General features: G+C 37.7%; 1 protein-coding gene across 4 annotated transcripts in view; it reads left to right on the top strand.

Annotated features, from left to right (window-relative positions):
* TET1 (tet methylcytosine dioxygenase 1) overlaps positions 1-23,089 on the top strand; it is an 83,441-nt gene that overhangs the window by 33,810 nt on the left and 26,542 nt on the right. For all 4 annotated transcript variants that reach the window (XM_062579570.1, XM_062579572.1, XM_062579574.1 and 1 more), the window contains exons 4-6: positions 9,288-11,817; positions 13,052-13,142; positions 13,820-13,913. In XM_062579570.1, coding sequence (XP_062435554.1) covers positions 9,288-11,817; positions 13,052-13,142; positions 13,820-13,913 — 2,715 coding nt within the window. The remainder of the gene's footprint in view (positions 1-9,287; positions 11,818-13,051; positions 13,143-13,819; positions 13,914-23,089) is intronic.

A 23,089-nucleotide genomic window follows, 5' to 3' on the forward strand; every position in this document is an offset into this window, starting at 1 on the left:
GAACTGAAACTGAGGGAAAATTATTAAGTTGTGTCAGTTTGGTTTGCATGTCATAAAGCCAGGCAAGATGATTGAAATCATCTGTTCTGGTATAGGGAGGCTGTGAGACTGAATTAATTTATTTTTGTATTGAAGCATCGTGTTTTAAAGGTACCTCCGAAAGCTTGGATTTGAAAATGCCCATGGATGAAGAATACATCAAAACCTCTAATAAAGATGCTTCCAAAGCTCCCTCTCCCCTTCCTGTAGTTCCAGTCCAGATTTCTCTGGCCTTAAGTTGGTCAGAGTCTTATTACACTTCTGGCTGCTAGAACAAGGAGCGTTCTGTTATCAGATTTCTGTTCCACGTAGATATGGACATAGCTTGTGGCCCTTCAGATTTCTTTTTCTGTGGTAAACGGTAGAGTGAACTCCCTGGGTCTTTCACATTAAGATACTTCAATACTTTGTCATTCTTGTGGTCCCCCAAGCTCTCTACAGCGTATCAGTGTCTTGCTTGAATTATGTATGTCAGAACTGGACATGCTATTACATTAGCAGATGCAGAGTGTCAAATACAGTATATAAAATAACATGCCTTTTCCCAATCAATTTTGTTATTTATGCGTCAAAAAATCTCACTGGCCCTTTTGGGCATATAGTTTCAATAGGAGTTTCTGTGACTACTATGTATTTGCTTATTGACCACATTGATCTCTTAAGGTCATTTTTTTCTAGGTAGAACCGTGTATTTTGTAAATACAACCTGAAGTCTGTTTCTAAATACGTAACTGTAGCTATACCAAAGCGTTTGCTTACTGCTCCCTTCCAGTCAATTCAGGAAACAGTGTCTGTTCTTTTGATAATTTGCTATGTTTTTATCAGTATTAATTTCACCTTTTCTTCCAGGTCATTGCTAAAAATGTTATATCGCTGTGATATGTTCCCTGAAGACCTCATTATGAACACTCTGTCATTCTCCATTTACAGTTATAGGCCAGGCAATACTTTCTTAATACTATGGCAATGGATGCATAAATGAGTAGACCACAAGAGACATTAGGATGTATAAATTCAAAGCCTGAATGTCTTTCATCTCTAAATTTGAGTTAAAGCGCATTAGAGGAAGTTTATGTTGCAGAATACATGTTGCTGCTGATCATACCATTTTTCTTTTTTGGGGTGAGCGCTATATTTTTCAGAGCTGCCGGTATCCAAGTCCTGTATTTCAGTGTTGAAGAAATTGAGTAGTTCAAAACAACAGTAAAAGCCAGGCATGATACTAGTTTGTACTGGCTTTTGTTGCACGGAAAAGAAGTGTAACGGCTTTTCTTTGTTCTGTAACCCGTCCCAATTTTGGGTGCCTGTATAGGGGAATGGTGCATTTACTGTGTATTTCTTGTTATGCTTCTGTCTGGAGCTTCCACAACCTGGAGCTCAGAGTTAACCGAAACAGTAAATTGAGTTTGTGGCTCAGAAAGCATGTTTCCAAGTGGTGATCTAGTAAATATGTTTCTCTAGGAATCACCATTTGACACATACAGACCCTTGATTAGTGTCCTCTATCTTCAACACTGCTAATAAGTGCCATCCTTTAAGATCTGATAAAGTAGCTCTTACCTGTACTTACAAGGTGGTCTTACTGAAGCTATTATACAGCATAGGTAGGAGGATTGTGTTAATGGTGTGGGAGAATGAAGAGAGAAAAAGACTTTAAGGGCATAGTATGCTAACTCTGCATAGACAGACAAGATGAGGAACTTCTGTAGTGGAAGAGCTGCCTAGCGTTTGAAGAGGGTAGCCAAGAGGATACAAAGGTAGATAAAATGGAGATGAAACTGAAATGAGAAGGAGAGAGAGCTCGTATGTGGGGGTGTATGCTGAACTCCGCAATAAATAGGAAGCTAATCAAGACTCCTGGCAATTGACTGTGTGTCCCACCTGTCCAAATAAGAGTGGGATGAGTCCACTCTGTTGAGGACAAATTTGGAGTTTAGAGAGTCAAAACCTGCAGAAGTTTCAGTAAGAGATTTGGCAGAAATGTGGTGTTAATCTGCACAATACTGTGAAGGCAAATAAAAGATTAATTGACCTCAGAAATTGAGAGAAAAGTGATTTGATGAAGGTCATACCTGTAGTTAATGAAGAATATAATTGGCCATGCAGAAGGAAGAGGAAGAATCAAGGAGAAAGATGCATTATAGTCTTTAAGATATTCATAGTAAGTTATCAGGAGTGATGTTTCCATTCCAACATTTCTTGAATTCAGACTTGGGATTAATATTGATCACATCTTGAAATTTCTGTTTTGCTACTGCTATTCCATATATATTCTGTATCTCCTATTGCTATTCCACTTATTCCCAGACACTTTTTGGCTGAAAATAAGGAAACAAAGAGTCTTTAAAGTGGGAGCTTTAAAGCAAAGAATTTAGTATAGCCACTGTTTTCAAATTTTGATTATTCATAAAATAGAGGTGAAAAGTTTTGCTTATAAATCAGAAAATTGTTTCTTTTTTGAAAAGTGACCAAGTTTGTTTGTTATTTTTCTAAGTCATTTTCTTGAGTTTGAGGAATGCAGACACTATAGTAGAACAAAGCTAAACTGTTTACTTTACTCTGGTGGTCTTCCTGGGAGTCTCCATTTCAGAATCCAGTGTTCTTTCCTAATTTGCACATCGTTGGGTTCCTTCATTCCTCCTTTTCTCCATTTCACTCTCTGCACCTGCTATGGAAGATGAATTAGTTCAAAACAAACCTGCCTCCCCCCCCCCCCCCCAAAAAAAAAAAAAAAGAGAGAGAAAGAGAAAAGATGAAAAATGAATGATCATTGGCATTAACTCAAGAAAATTCCCAATTGGAGTGGAATTCTTACAATTTGGAAAAGATTTCTTCTAATGCAACCCCATATAAAGGGATATCTGCTGAAGAGATGAAACTAGCATCTGTGATTTTCTAGTGCTTGTATCATTTGGAGTGCTTTGGGCATTTTTTCTACTGATTTCCACTTCCACTACAGCAATACTTTAAAGGGAAAAGGTGCTAGATCTGAAATACTATTGCAATATTTTACTTCAGAGTTCGAACTAGAAGGGAAGAAAAAGAAGAAATAATATTTTGATATTTTTCAGTTGATGGATTTTGACAACATAAATAGCTGACGATGTATGCAGGTGCACTGGGTGAGGGGGGAACAAATCTGATTTTTTCCTTGTGTGTTTCAAGGGACACCTGTGGTATATTAGTAATATTGGGGTGTATAATGCAATACAGTTGAGTGCTTCTCCCCGAAGATTGCTCATGGCAAATCCTATATACAAACTGATTACCTGTGAGCCAAGGTATTTTTGTATGTTACTTTTCTTGATTGGCTGATAAGATAAACTTTCTATGTCTCATTTGAGTTGTGGTTCAGGTTAAGGTGTGCTGCACTGCTTTACGACATCACTCTTGTGTGCAACCCTGAACATTTCCGGTAAATGTGGTCTAGATCACTGGATTATGTCAGTTTATGCAGAGAGGACTCGGGAGTTGGGAGGCATTTGGGACCTACGTGAAGGGAGGAGCTACCAAGGGCTGTTACCTGGCCCAGTGTGCAGGGAAGAATGACTGGGATTGCAGTAAGTGGGAAGATAAAGGCTAGAAAATACTTCGCCAGACTTTTCTATTCTAAGGGAGATTTCATCATTTATATTTGTTCTCTTGAGGAACAAAACCTCTGCACATGCAGGCTTTTTTATATTAGTAATTATATTACCAATGCAATGTCTTTGCAAAAAGACGTATGGAAGATGTGCTTTGTGCGAGCTGCTGTAGAAGAGCAGTATACTGAAAGAGGCATACTGTTTCGTGGTGGTTGTCATTACATAGGGTAATAATTGCTTTAAGCTTTTGGTGATGTTAATGGGAATGAGCTACTCACTTTTTTCGTCTCTATACTGGTTGTCTGCTCAGAAATCCTGCATGGCCCTCAGCCTTTGGTAGCAGCCTGTAGCACATTGCTATAATCTGTGTTATTGCAGTCAAGTATTTATTTATTTTTACTCGTAACAGTGTCATTCTAAATAGATTATCACTAAATATATTCATGTATATGTAATTTCTTTTGAATGCTAAAAGTTTGGCCATTGAAGGTTGCCCTATGCCTTCTTCAGCATCTTATCCCATATTTTTCTCTCCTATAAACAGCCCACAGCTTTCCAGGTAGCTCTGTCTTCACTCAGCATGTGTGACCGTTTCCCCAAGCCTGTACTGTCCAGCTCCCTGATTATATCACCTATCCTATCCATATCTTATCTCCCTATCCATATGTGTTGGTCCAGTACTTGCATTTCCACTGGACAGTGCAGGTCCTGGTTTCCTCTGAGCGTGTGTGTGTGTGTCCTGGGGAGCAGGCACTAGAGAACAAATTGCTGTTGGTTGACTGGTGTTTTCTTATTTTTTGGTGAGGCAGTGGAATCTAACAGTTGGATCGTGATTGAAACACCATTTTCAAATATTAGAGGAAGTTCTTATTTTTCTTTTTTCCCCAAGCAGCTTTTCTGAAAGAACATTTCTCTTACTGCATTTGAGTAAACATGGTAAATGGAGCTGAGCTCTGAGGTGCTACCAGCTCTGTACCAGCGTGAACGGGCATGCTGGGCTAGCTACATGGCTGCAAGCACTGCGTCAGCATCCAGGCTGCGGTGGATAGGAGGGACAGAGCACAAGCCCTCCTCGCTTGCTCTTCCTTTCACGTTGAGGAGTGTTGTGTCCCTGGGAAGGGTTGCCTTCCAGACCATCGCCGTCATTGATTGGCCCAAGGTGGTAGGTGCAAGTATTTCTCGATCTGTTGTGAGCTGTATCCTAATGGGTATATGAGCAGAAGCCTATGTGGAGGGCTAGTCCTGGAGACTTGCTGTTGATTATTAGGTAACTTGTCATGATTTGCTCTTTTCTTTTGAGCCATTTCATCAGTGGCTGATTCTGGGCATTAGCTGTTATTTCTGCAGTATAGCAGCAGTTGTTCTGGCTGTATCCTTTGGTACAATGAGCTTTGGTACCACCTGTAGAGAGTTGAAAAGTGAATCATAAACCCATGGCCTGCTCTTTGTTATACAGAAAACATGGAAGTGTCTTTAGGGTAGCTTAATCATTGTATTTTCATTGAATTGGTGAATTTTTTGCATTACTTCAGAGGCAGATAAGCATCTTATGTTAAAAAATTAATATTAAAGTCTGCTCCTTTTCAGAATAATTTGCTCAGATACCACCTGTGATGTTGGATTCAAGTTTAAGTACTTTAGCAATGGCTACAGCAGGCTATTACTCTGGTGATTCCTGTCCATGCAGAGCTTAAGCTTTAGCATGATTTGTTAGTGGTTTGCATCTCCCAGTAGAGGAGTGCTCCCATTAACAAGGAAGAGAGGAAATTACTGTTATTGATCCACTTTGTTCTTTAGCTTTCGCTTACACTTGTGTGAAAACTTAGAAATCAATCTGATCAGTCTTCTGTGCTCAACGTCCGTGAATTTTGAGACTGTTATGTGGAAGTGTGGTGTCCTTGACTGCTGTTTCAAGTGCTTTGATTCAGGACTTGAAGATAGATTGCTGCTAGGTTGTTCAGCTGCAAAAAGGTTTTGCTGAGCTGTTACTTTTGGTGTACCAGACTTAGAGTGAGAAGAAAAATCAAAGAAGCTCCACCCCCACTAGTGGGTCTGCATTGCTTTTTATCCCGGGAGACAATAACTTTGCATGTTAAACCTTTCTGTTAAGGAAGGAAGGAAAATGGATGTTTTTTAGGATTCATGCAGGTCAATAGCAAAAGAGAAAAAGCAACACAGTGCTGAAAAGGAAGAGAGTTTGATTCTAGAAAATGAATTTCTTATGATTTTTATACTGGAAATATAAAATATATGGAAAAATAAAACATGAATCAAACAATGCCAGTGATATGATTCATCTGCTTTTTTTTTTCCTTTTTGTGTGAAACTTTCAGTAATGTTAGTGGAAATTATGTATGAGGAATAGTTTTATTTTCAAAATAATACTTCTTTACTGCTGAGATCACTGGTGTCTTGTGTGAGCACAGCGCTACACCTATGCCTAACAGGCTAGGGAAAATTCTTGAGTATTTTCAAATGCAGCAGTGCTTTTTGGTCTGGTAAAAGTATTTCACTGAGGAACAGCATAGCTGAGAAAGTGTGCTGACATATTTGTACTTTGAGCTCTGTCAGTGGACTTTGAGCTGTGTTAGTGGACTCTGTTGGTTCTTGTCTCTGATCATGGAGGAACCTTCTTCCTCCTTCCCTCTCCCCCCCCCATTCCTCTTCTATGTTGAAAACCTATAAATGCTGGGAATTTATTTTAATATAGTTGCTCCTGTTTCTTTTTTAATTAAATTTCCAGTAGCAATTTTGCTTTGTTCAGATGACTTCTGGAGTGATAGTTTGTGCTTCAAGATTTCAACCTTAGAAGGGATGTATTTCTGCATTTCTTTTTCTGCGGAAGTGGCTCCTGTTGTTGCTTCTTAAAGCAGTGCCAGGGGCTCAGACACTACAGTTGAAATGGCAGTGCTGTATTGTTTTATTCATTTTTTTTTTAGTGACCTCAGAGGGGTCACAGTTTTGTTCCAGATCATCTGTTCCAAATACATGTTTATGTGAGTGTGTGAACTCAGTTAAATCCATCCATGGCCACTTCTTTGTTTATTAGTAAGCAGATAGTGCATTCCTTGATGAAATATTCTGCAGCAAGTAGGGTAATTTGCATTACTTTTTTTTGCCTGTAATCCTGGGGGGAGGGTCTTAGATAAACTTTTTGTTGGAAAAAAAAAAAAACCCTGAAGTTTCATGTCCTAGTTCTATTAAACTCGGGGAGGGAGGGGGAGTAGTTAATTTAAATGCAGCTTTTGGGTAGATAAGAGTTGTGGGTTTTAACTTTTCAGTGATGTACCCTTAAAATATTTTCTGATAGAGTTGCACATACTCATGTAATACATTTACCTCTGCTCACAGTTGACTTGCTTAATTGCTTTTGTGGAACCCTTAGAAATTGCTCAGTGATGCTTCAGGTCTGTGGATCATTGAAAATCACCAGGATTCAGATAAGTTCAGGCTCACAGACCATTGGTTAGGATCAGTGTAATTAAATTAGCGTAAATAAAGACCATTAATATAAGCTATCTTTCTTTCTTAATGTAAATTCCACAGGTTTGAATTTACTGCATAGGTGCTGGTTACATTTTTTCCATAGCAGATCCATGAAAGATTATGAAGCTGCTGATAAAATCTAGGATGTATTTTGGATTCCTTTGTATTATTTATTTATTAAAATTTTATTTATTTTTTTTAAATCAGTTAGTGATTGTAGGGTGAATACTATCTGAAGTTGGGGTCCGTATTCTTCAAAAGTTGGGGTCCATATTCTTCCTTTTGCCTGGAGGTTTCTGGCAGTAATGTCTTGATGATTGTGATTAATTAAGAGTTTATTTTACGTTAGTGCATTTTAGTTATTTTCTTAGAGAAGTCTGTGCATTTTTGTTGGTATGACCATTAAAACATGTTTGATTTAAATATTTTCAATTACATTGCATGCTATTTTCTGCATATTTCTCAGCTCTACTGTGCCAGGGTATAGTTTAATTAACAAGTTGTATTGCTTATATCTAATTTAAAAAGCAGTACTGTTTTACTTGCTAAGTAGAGCTTAGGGCTACAGAACACTTTAATTCTTAGAGATTATAATAAATTTAGGTACCCGCACTGTCTGTTGTGATTTCATTTTTTTAAAATAAAATTTAATAGAAATAGAAATAAATTTTAACTTAATAAAAATTGGATTTCTGTCTTTATTCTTGTTCCCTCCTGAGTCTGGATGCACACATAAACACACACACTGTTTAATTACATAGCTCCTTGCTTCATAGCTCTAATACTATTTAAAATGAGACCTACATGAGTATTCTTTCCAGGATAACATATTCTGGTACTATCTAATTTTTGAAGTTTTGACTATATGAATTATATCATGGAGGATGAACACTACATTTAAATATTAAAGAGTTCACTAAAATACTGGTAATCATGATAGCTCAGTTAATAGATTGTTCAGACATGTGAAAGTTACCAACTAAATACACAAGCTGAACATTGTTGTGCGTATTTATGAATTTAATACTTTTGTACTAAAGGTCCCTGTCATTTGCCACCTACAGGGCTTTTTTGTGGTGCCCCGTGGCATTAAATGTGGTGAAATTTGCACTTCTTTAAAAGAGCCTCCACAGCAGCCTTTGGTGCTCTCTGCTGGTGCTGTGCACGGTGTTCTGGCAGAAGCCATCAGAAACTATCACAGCTCCCTGCTTCCCTTCTTGTAATTGCTCTTCTTGTTCACTTCAGGATTATTTTTAGGAGTACCTCCAAGGTGAAGCAGCAGGGAGTCAGATGCTGGCGCCTCAGGCCTCTATTACAATGCAGCACATCTCAAAGAGTTAATACCACGTGATGGGCTTGCAAATTCTAAAATACAGTTCAGTGTTGCTTCAAGTTTGTCTTGCATTTGTACTGTTGCCTTAATACCTGAATGTGAGACAAACTCTTAACTTGAAACAAATTGTCATTGTTGTGGTGTAAATTATCACAGGGGCTATGGTCGCCACTGTTTGCAGCAACTCATTGATGATGTCAAAGAGCTTATGTATAAAACAGTTTTAGAAACATAGCGCTTTATTTGGACAGTCTTATTTTGGCTTACTATCCATTTAGATTTTGTTGTCCTTGATTCTGTTGTCCTGCTGTTGAAGGAATTGAAACTAAGCTGCAAAATAGCCATTCTTATTAGAATGCCTAATGAAGCACTGTATCACTTTATTGGTCTAGCCACTTAGGTATAATTATACCAAGTTACTAGTAAACTTCTTGCAAAGCAAGCCTTTAGATTTCAGTGCTGAGTTGAGCTCAAGGGAGACTTTCAGCTACTTTTGCAAATTGATTGTGAAATTGAATCCTTAGATCTGATTCTAAGAGCTGAAATCCTTTATCTTTACATTCATAGTAAGTCTCCACCACTGCCACATGCTTTCCTTTTTCTTTCTTTTCCTTTCTTTCCTCCAGAACAGTGAAAAAGAACTGACTGTAAATATGAATCAGGTCTTCAGGCTTCAGATTTTTTTTTTTTATGACTTCCTGAATTTTTTTTTGGTCAGCATCTGTGCCTGTGTTTAATTAGGGTATTCTTTATATCTGTCAAAGTAGGACTTAGTTGCCATAAAGCTTATGCTTCTTTTTCTTTCTTTTTAAGCAGCTGTTACAATTTTTTTTATTGTTTTATAGGCAAATTTAGAAAACAAACCAGTAAATGGCCGCAGACCAGAACTCATGGAATGCAGTATATGTGGTCATGGTGAAAAATACAGGGTGAAAACAAACCAAACACTACCCTTTGAAAATGTACAGTCTAAGGAGAAAGACAGAATGACAGGCTTAGAAGCAGAGAATTGGGCACATAACGAGAAGCCATCTTTTGGTGTCCATGTCAATGGAGATATCCATGGAACTGTGACAGGGAACGAACACTTGAAAAATACTGAAGAAAGTGAAAGAGCAGTATCTCCTAGTCAGTTAACTGAGCCAAAAAAGTCATTTGCACAAACCATCAGAAATGGCATAAAAACCTTACATTACTCACCTCCAGAATCAGTTGTTTCCCTGAAAAAGGTATCCGTAGAGGAAAGAACGGATTTGACAAGCAACTCCCATACACATTGGACAAAGGCTAATAATCTGAATAATGTTGTAAACACCCTGACAACTGGTGCTAGTTGTGTTCACACAGAAAAACAGGAAAATGTTTTTATGAAACAGGAAAACTGCACTTGTGTGGTCCTTCAAGATTCTGGTAAGTCGTTTTTGCAAACTGGTTCTATTTCGGATCTGCAAGACAGTTTCTGTTGTCCTCCACTGCCTGAAGCGGAAGCCCCTGCAGAGAAGGATGGCGTTAAAACACCAGACCAAGAGACACAGCAAGAGAATTCTTCACTGCAGCCCACTTTCTTGTCTCTGATTAAAAACAGAAATTTAACTGTAGAGCAGGTTGTAGCTATTGAAGCTTTAACGCAATTATCTGAAGCCCCTTTAGAAACAACTTCACCAGCTAAAACTGAAAGTATTGAGTATACAGAAGAAACAACTTCCAGCTTGCTCCAGAGTTACAAAAGGGATATTTCATCCTCCTTTACGTCCCCTACATTGAAGGAAATCAAAGACACTTACTTGCAGAATGAACAGCAGCTCTTGTCTCACTGTGCTGCCTTGCAGAAGCAGCTCCCTAGTAAGGCAGTGTTGTACAATGGACAAAGTTTGATTTCTGAATTGCATGATGAGCCTCCTGGTGAGATGTATAAATTACAGTTATCCTCACAAGGTACCAAAACCTTATCTGATGTAACATCCAATGCAAAACCATTTTCAGGTCATACTACCAAGAATAATTGTATGTATGATCAAGTCACCTTTGCCCGGTATTGCAATGCTTCGTGTAACGTCCAGCAAACAAGTAACAACTTGGAAATTCTTGCCCAAGTAGAGCAAAAGCCAACCTGTAATGATTTGAACTTGAAAACTAATTCTTCAATTAAAGAAGGAGGAATTCATAGTCAGGATGAAGAGGATGTAGCTACTCAACTAACTCAACTCGCAGCATTAATTGAGTCAAACCAGACAAATCCGGATCAGAAGAATGACATTAAGGCATCGCTACTCAATCTAATATCACATGAGCGGCAGCCAAAACATAACCAGGATCAGTGCCTGTTGCAGAAGAAAGAAACTGTATTTCTTAGGCATAATTACAGTTCCTTACTGTTAAAGCAAAAACAGTCAACAAATAAAAAAGGAAATGCTGTACCATGGAGACCAAGACACAAAAAGAAGCCTCAAGAAACACGCTATCAACAAAATAATCAAAACCAGCTTGAGCTGTTGCCATGCCAGCATAGTGAGTTACAGGACATTTGGATATCATCAAAACTGCACAGGCTTGGTCAAACCATGCCACAGGACTCCAGAATAGCTGCATCAGAAAAGAAATCTCCTAGAACCAAAGTACAGAAAGCACTGAATCAAAATACATCATCATCACAAGAAAAAACTAGATTATTTCTCCCACAAACTCAGATAAAGTTCCATAGATGCTTACCTGAGGTACCACAGGAGAAAACAAAAGACAGGTTGTTTGGCTGCGAAATGGTGAACGAGCAGATCAAAGCTGCAGAATCTGGTGACCCTCTATGTATTGATCCACTGAAAAATGATGGTATTACGTGTAACCAGTACAGTGACCTGCCCTCCCGTAATTCTGTGGCCATTCCACAGCTGAAAACAGCATCCTCATTAAACAGACCTAGTGAAAATGTACAGATGTTTACAGAAAAAAGTACTTCTCAGGTACAGCAAGCAGCAAGTGTTGGTCAGACACATCCTTTGCGCCAGACTCTTAGCCAGTCTAATCTGAGAGCGAATGAAACACAGAGTGACAACAAATCCTGTTTTCAGCGGGATGCTGTCGAGCAAGGGGATGCAAAGTCGCAGCTGCGGCCTGTTCCCTGTGGTGGGGTCCGCGTGCCAGGGGCCGCTGAAGCTCTCAGGAATATTGAGTGTGCAGGTGAAGTTACCATTCTGACGGCAACGAGTTTTGGTTCGGACCAGCCGCAGAGCGCAGGGGACTCGGGGTGCTCTCCGGCAAAGAACACACTCAGCAGTTTTCTTGAATCACCTATGAAGTTTCTTGACACCCCTACAAAAAATTTAATAGATACACCTACGAAAAAAGGACAGTCTGAACTGCCAACTTGTGACTGTGTTGGTAAGTCCTTTTGCTAATTTTTGCGTATACCTTTCAAATAGATTTGAGTTAATATTGCTTCCTTTAATGTGAGGAAGTGCATTGGACAGTTATTTCGGCATTGCAGAAGCTCAGTGTTTTGCCCTGTGTTTTGGGAGGAGAAAGTGTTTTTTTGTTTTTTCCCCTTTTCTGTAACTTTTTTGAGGTCTTCGGTCCTGCAAAACACAGCAGGTTCTAATATTTTTGGCCTTGCAACTGGCAGGTTTAAATTCTCCGGTATTTAAATGCAAGTAGAAGAAAAGGAGTTTTTCGACTTATTTTGTTATTGGTGACTTGTACTCCATGTGAGTTTATCTGCAATATATTAGATTATGATTTTCATGGTCTAGAAGTAATTTTTGCTTGAGATATACTGGACAGATCTCCCAATACCTTTTAACTGTTGCCTAAATTAAATACTGTTAAACAGGTGGAAGGGCATAGTTGTGGGCAGTCTTGTTACCGTCAGCATTGGTCCTTGGGAGAGATGTGATTTAGACTTGAAAGAGTACGTGTCAAAGGCTTTTAAGTGTCTCTTATTGGAGAGATGAGAGGTTAGGTAGAGTTCAAGTGATAAAGTCAGAGACGTAATAACTTACGTTGAGGGATGGAGTGTCACACCAAACTGGGTGTTCGAAATTTTGCAAGTTCAACTTAATTGACGGTTTTGGACATGTTTTGTATTCAGACTATCAAACCATGTAGATGGAAAAACAAGTCAAACACTGAACAACAAAGCATATGCGAGCAGATTTTTTTTTTCTTTTCGATTTAATGTTCTGAACCAACAAGCCACTAGTTGAGAGATCTGGATTACGTTCTCTGTTATGTAGTATATGACCACAAGTTGTTTTTTTTTCTTCAATTCTCTCTTGTCTAAAATACTTCCATACTTACAAGGACATTGGGAGGCTTGCCTAATTAATATATACCAGGTCCTGTAGTGAAAATTGCTGAAGAATGCAAAATATTAATATAGTTAGGACTACTTTACAATGTCATAGAAGATCCAGTATCAGATTAATAGGAGTTATTTCAGGTATGAAATAATTTTGATGACTCTAAGGAGAAATGTTTGTCGATACGTTATTTGTTACATTTAGGTTAAGATTTTATGTATTTAATTTGGAGAATGCTTCTGTAAACTATTTTAAAGTTACTTCTAATGGTATAAATTTTTGCATGTGCAAACTTGATTTTCTCAACCTCCTTACAGAACAAATTATAGAGAAAGATGAAGGCCCTTATTACACACACCTCGGGACAGGACCAAGTGTTGCTGCTGTGAGAGAAATAATGGAGAACAGGTGAGGAAAATTCAGCATTTAATGCTAACAGAATTTTTGAATGTATAAACAGGAAAGAAGATGAGCTATGAAGTCAGGTGCTATGTTTTCTTTTTAAAAAAAAAAAAACACTTCTTGCTGTACTCATTTGTAAAACATTTTTCTGCTCAGATGTGCAGGAGATGAACGCTAGCATTCCATTTCCAAACTCACTTGTCTTTTCTGAGCTCCAGCAGCTTTAGTGTCCGATTTCACTAAGTGCAGTGTGCTCTTAGGTGCTATTGAAGTCAATACGAATGTCAGTCAATATTGAATGTCAAATGACAGAGATAAGCACCTCACAGGATTGCGTTATCCAGTGTCCTGCATGTAACCAGCTGTGACAAATTGAATGGAAAGGTCACCTGAGTGACTTAAGTACATTGGGATTTACATGCAGTGACATTTTCTTCCCAAATAATGTCTCCTTAGTAGAAGAAGTAGTAGTTAACAGAAGAGAGATTTCAAATTGACTCATACAAATAGGATTTTAAATTTATTTATTTTATCTATAATTGGACATTATAGATACTTTGTTTCTGTTGTGCTCTCAGTAAAATAAAAATAAAATAGTTATTCTTGTTTTATTGAAAGTGTTCCCTATTCTAAAATGCTCTACAACAGTTTTAGTTGTACTCACAAAAATTTTTTTAATTCAGGTATGGAGCAAAAGGAAGCGCTGTAAGAATAGAGGTAGTGGTTTATACAGGAAAGGAAGGAAAAAGCTCTCAGGGGTGTCCAATTGCCAAGTGGGTAAGTTTTTATGTTACAGTAGTAAAATTGTTTTGTGTGGCTTTTAAATTTCAAATGATGTGTATAATCTTTATAATGTGGTCTTTAATGAAAGTCCCTGAATGATGAAGCTGAGGAAAACATTTTCATTCTGTAGTACTGTATGTTGTGCTGTAGTTTAAATAAGAGTGTGAAAAAGGTGCTTAACAGAGCTAGCAGAAAGGACTAAATTAAGGGTAAGAGAATCCTGAAAGTGTCTCAAAGTTACCATGTCTTGTGAACTAAGTTACTGAGAAGCGTGAAAGAGAAAAGAAGGGGTGATTGCCTGGGAGAGTTGGGTAATTAGGCAGTAACATTTTTTCAAACCCTTCTTGGTTGCACGGACACCTGAAGAAAAGAGTATGATGGAAGTATTAAGGAAATTCAATATCAAATACGATTGAATTCATTATTATCATTGAGGAACTGAACTCAGTATTTAGAAGTGCAGATGTTACAGAGATAGTTTTTACTAAAGTCTGTCTCACACTGCCTCATAGGAGGCAGGAAATGAGACAAGATCCAGGAAAGAGTTTGGAAGCAATTGGTTGTCCTTATGTTTTGCTGAAACCAATAAAAAAAATAGGTAAAAGTCGAGGTAAAAGTAGATAGAGAATCATGTAAATTGAGTTTTGGGAATTAAAAGAACATGGTTATTGCTCTCTTTTTTTGACACATTTATGAATTTCAAACTTAATTGAAAATTTGATGAAGATAATGTACAGCATATAGACTAGTGTTTGTAGTTCTGTAACAAAAAAATGATATTATGTATTGTTTGTGAATGATATTGTATGCTAAGTGTTCTGCATGTTGCTACAGATGATATTTTTAATAACAAACTGGTAGCCAAGCAAAAAGATGGTATAACAAATTTCATAAACAGACTTCTAACTCAAAAAGAATAGACTAATCTTTCTGAGTATTTCAACCAAACATTCAATTTTAGCAAAGGAGAGGAGTTAAAAATCTTAGCTTAGAAACTCTTAACCTTGATTTTCTCTGTTGCCGTTATTAATGTAATGTGTTTTATGTAAAACAACAAGAGATTTTATTGTATATGTGAATGGCTGTTAGTTTTGAACATGTGTGTACAACGCATCAGTCAGAAAGCACTGGAATACATATAGAAAAGGCTGTTTTAAGGTATAGGGGACCTGTATTCCAGTTTGGTTTTTAAGTTTCTATATTTAAAGCATTTGAGAGAGTAATTTTAATGATAATTTAACTTTAACTAAGTATCAATCTTGTGTTATGCAGCAGTGACCTTTTTGTGTGCAAGTTCAGACTTGAAGATGATGAATGCTTTTTCAAGTACATTAACTGTTACTGTGTGACTGTTCAGTATAACAGAGGGAAGGAAATCGCTGAAATCTCCTCTGTAGAACTGTTTCATCTATACAAAAATTCACGTTTTTGGTTCATACACTTCATGTATGAGTTGACTTTTCATTGGCAGTGCTAATTTAAATTCTTAAAATGGAGCATATTTGGGTTTTGGCTATGACCAAAGAAACACAATTATGAAATTTATTTTAAAACACATGGAAGAAGTTTGCTGTGCTTTCTGATAATTGCAGTCACAAGGTTCTGTCAATTGCACAGATACTTTCAGTCACTCGTTTACAGTGTACTTCGGGACAGACTTGTCTCTGCTTTGCAGATGGTCGTGTTTTTGCCCTTAGGGCTGCTGAGAGTTGCTGGTGAGAGCACCATGATGGAGCTCTGCTGAAGCAAATGTGATAAGGAAGAATTGAATTTATCTGTTGGTCATATTTAACTGTTTTTCGCCAATTTGCCCTATTGCCACTAGTTACTTTATTCTTCTGTCAGTTTGTTAAGAAGCAATTTAGGATCAAAAGAGGCTTTGTAAAATATCTCTGTCCATACATTCTTTCATTAGTGACTGCATTTCATAATTCTAATTTTCTCTTAAATTGTTTTTACTGAAATGGCTCCAAACATGTACCTGGTATATTAAATATTTAGCAAGATAGACTCCTTTCCCTAAGAGGAGCTGACATTTCTTCCTTAGATTTCAGGGCACCACAAACTTCCAAATAATTTTCCTTTCAGTTCTCTTTTGAGAACAAATAAAATTTTCTAGATTTTTTTGAGTATATAATATTTGGGGGTGATATTTTGTCCCTCTGGATGTGAACAAGTGTGCTCCTATTAACTGAACTTAAATAGTAACAGTAATTACTAGCTAGGGTTTGAAACCTTGTTGTAGTTGTATCTGTGAACATTAGTTTGACACTCACATGAACTAAACAGTTTGCAGTGAAGATGAACTTGCTATTTTGTGCTGCATTCAGTGACAGAGATTTTCAGTAGCTTCTTTACCTGACCTCTTTTTATGCATCAGAAGTTGCACGGTCTCGTCTGCAGTCTTCTGCTGCCAAATCATAACTTTGAGATTTCAGATATGTGGGTACGTGTGTAGGTGCTGACTGTATGATTCGGCAGTAGTTTACCATTCTGTGGAACCTGTCTGGATAGATACACTCTTCTTTCTTTTTTTTGTAGATTTCTTTTTTCTTTCTTTTTCCTCATCTAAGTACTTCGGATTTCTACACAATAAAGTTGTTTTTTTTTTAAAAAAAAAAAGGAAAAAAGTTGTGTAATGCTTGTATTGCTGACCTATCATTCTGCATTAGTAGCCCATTCATGTAATAGAAACCGTTTCAGTTTACTGTGCGCCTCCTATAACCAGCTAGTGGTAGGTGACTCATATCAGTCCCATTGTTTTGTCAGTGCTTTAGCTGATGATGAATATAGCTAATTTTTCTTTGCTCTCAAAGTGTCTGATGGTAAATAAAGATTACCTAAGGTAATTTATGTGAAATGGTTTATGAATTTATATCATCTCTTGAGTTGTTCATAAGTAGCTCACTCTAGGCATCACCTTATTTCCCTGAAGTCAGACGTATATGCTGCTGACCATGTATGTCAGCTGACCTGGGGAGGTCAGCTTCAGGCCTTAAAACTTCTGGGTTAAACCCATTTCCTATTGGTTCTTTCTGCTGTTTTCAGTGGACATTGGTTTGGATCAGTTATCGTTGTTATCTGTTGTCTCTATTCAGAGTTGAAATGTAATTTTTAAGGCTGTCTCCTCCAGCTCTGAATAAAGACAACAGATAAGAACAAGTAAGTAGGCCAGGTCAGGGCGGAGGTCCTGTGAGCCCATGTCCTGTCTCCAGGACTGACCTGCTACCAACAGCAGAAAGGTGCAAGAGCAGAGCAGTTGCATCGCAGAAGACTCCTGCTGTTTCTAGTAATTCACAGCTCTGAGGTTTCCTGAACTGGAGATGATGTCTTTGTGCTAAATTGCTTTTCATAAATGTTGTCATCTTTTTCCTCCCTGCTCTTTTCCATATCTTTTCCTGGTCTGTTATTTATGGCTTTTTGAGTTGGAGAATTAGTACCTCACAGGTATGAATTAAAATAGCAGCATAGTAATGTTTTCAGCCTTATGCTTCATTCCCAGTAATTCCTAGCAGTTGCTTTTCTTTTTTCTCCATTGCTGAGCAGTGATCTGGCATTTCAGAGCTTTCTCTCATTATGCCAAATTCTCATTCCTGTGTGGTAATGGTGAGATCAGAGTCCATCTCTATGTAAAAAGATAATGTGTTTTCTCCACATTCATTAGATTTGTGTATCTAGAGTGATTTTATCTGCCATTTTACTGCCTACTCAGCAGTGTGAACTCTGTCATTGTTTGCAGATTGTGCTTGCCTTCACTACTCTAAATTACTTAGTATCATCAACAAATGCTGTCCTCCTGTTATTTGCCCTTAACAAACATGCTGAAGAGCCTGAACTGTTCTACAGAACTGCGGCAGACACACACCAGCCTTTGTTTCTTGTCTTTTCACCAGTTTTTCGTGTGTGGTCTTTTGCTTTATCCAGGGACAGGTTAGTGGATTTTTTTGTTTGTTTGTTTTTTTAAGAGCCTTTAGTGAGGGACCTTACTGAATGGCTTTTGGAAATCCAGAAAGAATTGGTGTATGACTGAGCCATGACTTAGCTTCACAGAAGTTTCATTGACTTCACCGTGTGGATCACATTTATTTGTGTGACCACTAGTTCTGTTCTTCAAAATATTTTCTACAAATATGCCCCACACAGATACCAGGCTAATGTGATTACTAAATCCCCATATTTCTCCCAAGATCTTTTTGCAAATTGGTATCCTCTTACATCAGCTGCCAGAGCACTGGCAGATTATTTGTATTTTAAATTAAGACAGCCCACAGCACATTTAATAGTTCAGCTGTTTCATCCTTGAGTTTCTTGGGAGTTATTGGGTGGGTACCATCTGATCCTAGCAGTTTGTTACTGCTATTTTTGTCACTGTTACCCTATAACTGCTTCTGTTGAGGCTTTAACCTGGGGAGATGGAGGGGAAACTTGGCTGTGTGCCCTGTGCAGGACAGTTCTCACATGGCAGTCTTTCCAAGCTCCTTGTTAAAGTAAACACAGCAGAAGTAGCACCTGGATTTTTGCATTGCTGGCCTTATCTTCTGTGCTCAGCTTTTACACCTGAATGGTCTGTTGACCCTCAGATTCCGATACTCTCCTGATGAACCTAATCTGATTGAAAAATTTAGTATTAAGTGTTTCTTTTAATGCCTTTTTCAAGCTGTTTCTCAAACTCCTTTATCTTTGTTTTGAATTGCCTGCTTTATTGGGTTTCATATTTAAAACCTGTCAGAGCTTATGACCTTTTTTCCCCCTGTATTTCTGTTAAGTAGGATATATAAATAATAAAAAAGGCCAATTAAAATAGATAAGAATAAATGATTATAAATACTTTTAAAATATGTGTAAATTTGAAGTGGTTAAGACCTGAATCTAGAATTAGTTACTGAAATTAATCAAATTTAAAACAAAAAGTAGTGCTTAGGTAATTCAGAGTTACGACCAAGATCTTATAGATCATTGAACTGATAGGAGTCTGTAGTTTAATGCCAGAAACAACAATCTGTTGAGTGCTTATTGAGTTTTGATAAGAATAGGTTCTTTGCAGATGCAGATTTTTTTTTTCCTGTTTGCCAGATTAGCTTGAGTTGAAAATTGTTTGGGTATCAAAAAAGCAAGAAAACTGAGAAGTTGCTCCAACATACAAATTATTGTTAATATTGGAAGAGATGTTTAGTTAATTAAAATAAATTGATGGATGAGCAAGGTACTTTGTTGTACAGCAGATCATTGTTATTAATCAGTCAAGCTGGTAGAGGATCCTTTTCTCAAGAAGTGGAATACTTGTAGGCTGGTTTTCAGATGCTTATTTCTCTTTATTCAGCTCAGCAGTGGAATGGACAGTAGGTTTGGCACCATACTGATAATTAGGGGACAGAAGCTATCATCTGATCTGGAAAATGATAGATTTTGAGATATATTTGAAAGTGCTTTAAAGGAAATTCTCTTTGAGTGATTGTCTCCTGGCTGCCCATTGAAATAGAATGGGCAGCTCCATTCTGCTTAAACAACTGTCTGTCCTTCAAGCTTTGTTATTTCATTTATCAAACTATCTTTTTGATTAAAGGCTGATCTCCACATGAGAGGTCTCAAAGGAAATAAAATTACTTCTGGCACGTGGTGTGGTGTGTATATATATTTTGGGAGAAGTCTTGTTCGCCTTTTTGGAAAACCTTGTATCAGGGTGGGTCTTTCTTGCCATGCTTTTGTAATATGCCAAAGCTGGTTTGTGTAGTAGGTATCACAGCTATGTGGACATTGTTTTCACTGTTTGCTAGGAGGTGTACTTGTTAGATATAGAATTAGGGGAGTTTGTCTTGGATGAAAAATATCTGTATTATTATCATCCAAAGTAAAGCTGGTAAGTGTTGCAGTACTTTGAGGTTCAATATGATTAGAAACTTTTACATGGTTTACAAAGTAATAAATAGAAAAGTTCTAATACTTTTTATATATGAAGAACTATTTAAGTATTTTAATAGAGTAAGCATGAAGCAAAAAAAAATTGATAAGATAAACTAAGTTAAGTATTATAAAAGAGCAAACACTGGCTGATGCTGCTATTATTACTACGTCTTTTAAAACAAACTGTGGTATCTGAACACACTGAGAGAGTGTAGGTTCTGATACGTCATCCATACCATACAAAACGTGGTTTACCTTTACCTATAACATAACAGGAAGGGAAGCTTGAGGGAGTAAGAAGGGCAAGAGAGTCCTGGGAGTTGAGACCTGAATTTTATCCTCATTTCTGCAGTATGGGTTGCATGATTATAGCTAAATCATTTAACCTACATGCACTGCAATTTATTCATTTGTAAATGCACCACACTGCTTCTTGTAGCAAGCTGGAAATGGTATTGGCAGATAATTCTTGTAAGACACTTTAGTGGCATTCCTATGAAAATAGTAAAGTAACTTCATGGTTTTGTTATTGTTTGTAACCATTCTGTGCTAACTCCTTCGTAGTAGTCTGCCAGTTTTTTTGAGAAGAGTGAATTTTGGGAAGTAGAATTTATTTCTATTTTAATATCTGCTGAGAATAAAAGGATATAACATTTTCCAGAGCAAAAAGAGTTTAATGTAGATTAATGACTAGGGAGGAAGAATGAATTAGGAAAAAAGAGGGCAGACTCAGTTCTGCTGTATACAGGAACATTTCTTCTGCTATCACTGCAACACAGTATCACCTGCCAAAACAGCAGTAATTTTTAACAGCCCTTGTGCTCTCACTTTGTGCAGGTGTAGATTATTATGGAATTGCAAGTTAGCACATAATCTAGTCCTGTGGAGGAAGCAGGCAGGAGAGAGAAAAAAAAAAAAAACGAATTGCTCCCAGTTCTTTGGATAAATTAGCTGAAAATCTGCTTGTCATAAAATGTGGAGGTAGACCCTTCTAAATTAGTCACTTGTTTCAGGAAATTATAGTGAACAGTTAGGATATGTTCTCCCTTTAAAAAAATCTACTGCTATCCTGCAAAGGAAACATTGCTATTTTAAAGGAGAAATTCAGAATGCACTAGAAGGAGTTATCACAGTGGAACCCCAGGGAGATGAAACAAGCCTAAAAAAAGACCTTTTTGTTTGTTCCATTAATTTTGTAGTCCAGTAATAGATAACATGGTTGTATTTCACTCACAGTTAAAGTTCTCTAATTATTTGTTAGAGGTGTCTGGTTTATATCATATTAAAGTTAACACATCTATTCTGATGATCCTAAGTTGGAAAATAATTTCTCATCCATATGGTAATTCAGCATCTGGTGCACTGTAGTCCGACTCTTAGCTACTTGCATAAGTCATGTACGTGCTAATTTAGATAGACTGGCTTATGTTTAGGGACATCAAGTAATTTTTATTCACAGTGAACTTATTCCTTGTTCCAGAGCTCCTGCCAAGGGTTGAGACAGTTGCTTCAACAATCTAAAAGAAATAATTCAAGTAAGTAGAACTCAAGCATTTGGACAGCTGAAGTAGATTTTGATAGCATAACTTTACTGATGCTGTTCAATACATTCAGAAATGATTTGGGAAAAGTGGGAAACACTGAGGTGAAAAACTATTGATGAAACAAAGTTGTTCAGGATGGTGACGATGGTGGCCAGCTGTCATGAACTGTAGTAAGAACTTGTGATCTGAAATGAATGGTCAGTAGAACAGTAAATGAAAGTCACTGTAAGTGTAAAGGGATGCAAATGACAGAGTGTTGTAGTTTTATACACAGTTACAAACACCAGGCTGAGTGTTACTGCTTGGGGCAATGATACTTTGTTAGCCATCAGCTTCAGAGCTCAGTAGTGATGAAAATAACAAACACCACTGCTGTGAACTATTAGGAAGGAAGGAGGAACAAAACAAGAAAAAAAAGTCATTGCGGGAACACATACTGCACCCAAATCTTGAATACTGTCTGCGGTTCCAGTCCCCCAGCTCAAAAGAGCGCAGCAGAACTGGGAAAGGTGCAGGTACAGACTCCTCAGCCTTTCAGGGAGAGAAGGAGGAAGGCAGAGTTCTCTAAAACCATGAGTAGCATGGGGACATGAGTAGCAGCAATCTGTTATTCACACGCTCATCCTATACCTGAATGAGGAGGCACTAGCAGGTGGTGAGCTCAGTATGAACAAAGCGGTGTTTTTTTTTCTTTCACACAGTGTGGAGTTAAGCTTTTCTGTCGTTGACCTGAGATGTTGTGTATGATAAAATTCTGCATAGGTTTAGAAGCTACTGGGCAAATGCACAGAAGGCAAGTCCTTAAAAAGCTCTGAGGTAGCAGCATGGTCCCAGGCGTTTCTGGAGCTGCCTGCAGGTGTTGGAACCTAGCTGGTGGCTTTTGAGAAGTGTCACCTACATCTGTGTGTCTTTCTTACTCCCTAGGCAACTGCTACTAGTCCTTACCAGAGTCAGTATGGTAAGATTAAGCAGTCCGCTTGTCTGACCTGGTCTGGTTTTTTTAGATTCTGTTAATTGAGTCAAAATGAGATACAGCAAAGTAGCCCTGAGAAGTGCTTTTATCATACCTTTTTGTCTCTTTGATATCCTTGTGCATGGGGGAATGGCAAATTGGCTTTTCCTATTATTTACTCTGTAATTTGTTGTAAAATGCTGGAACAAATTCTGCTTATGGTATCTCTTTAATAAACATACTCTAATTCTTGGCTAATGCTCTCTGTTAAGAAAATTGGGTTTATTTCTACCTTTGTGGCTTGTAGAAAGACAATTTCAGCTGTGGTGTGTTACCACAATAGCTGCTGTTTGTATTTCTGTCCTATCTGACAGGCTTTGGGCTCGCCCTATTGGCTTGCTCACATTAGTTGAACCTGCCATTCAAGAACATCTGGGGTAGCTAACAAAAGAAAATATGATCTTCTGTTAGATGTGGTGTATAAATAAGAGCACATGGACAGCCATAATAATTGAGATCAGGCATGGTGCAGAAAGTGGTAGTAGCGTGTGACGGACTACAACACAGGAGGGATGTACAAAAATTGTTTTTGAAAACAACCACAATAAACAAGCACCCTGCCCGAATCAGTGCCCTGCAAGTATGATACTTGTACTGCCCCGAGTCCTAACATGTACGTGCATAAAAGAGGTATTTGGAAGGAGGTATTTGTCCCTGTTCAGTTTCTTCTGTTGTCCCAGACATGGTTATGTTAGGGAAAAAGGCAAAGGACT

Source organism: Rhea pennata, chromosome 7 (genome assembly GCF_028389875.1).
Source record: "Rhea pennata isolate bPtePen1 chromosome 7, bPtePen1.pri, whole genome shotgun sequence".
Lineage (NCBI taxonomy): Eukaryota > Metazoa > Chordata > Aves > Rheiformes > Rheidae > Rhea > Rhea pennata.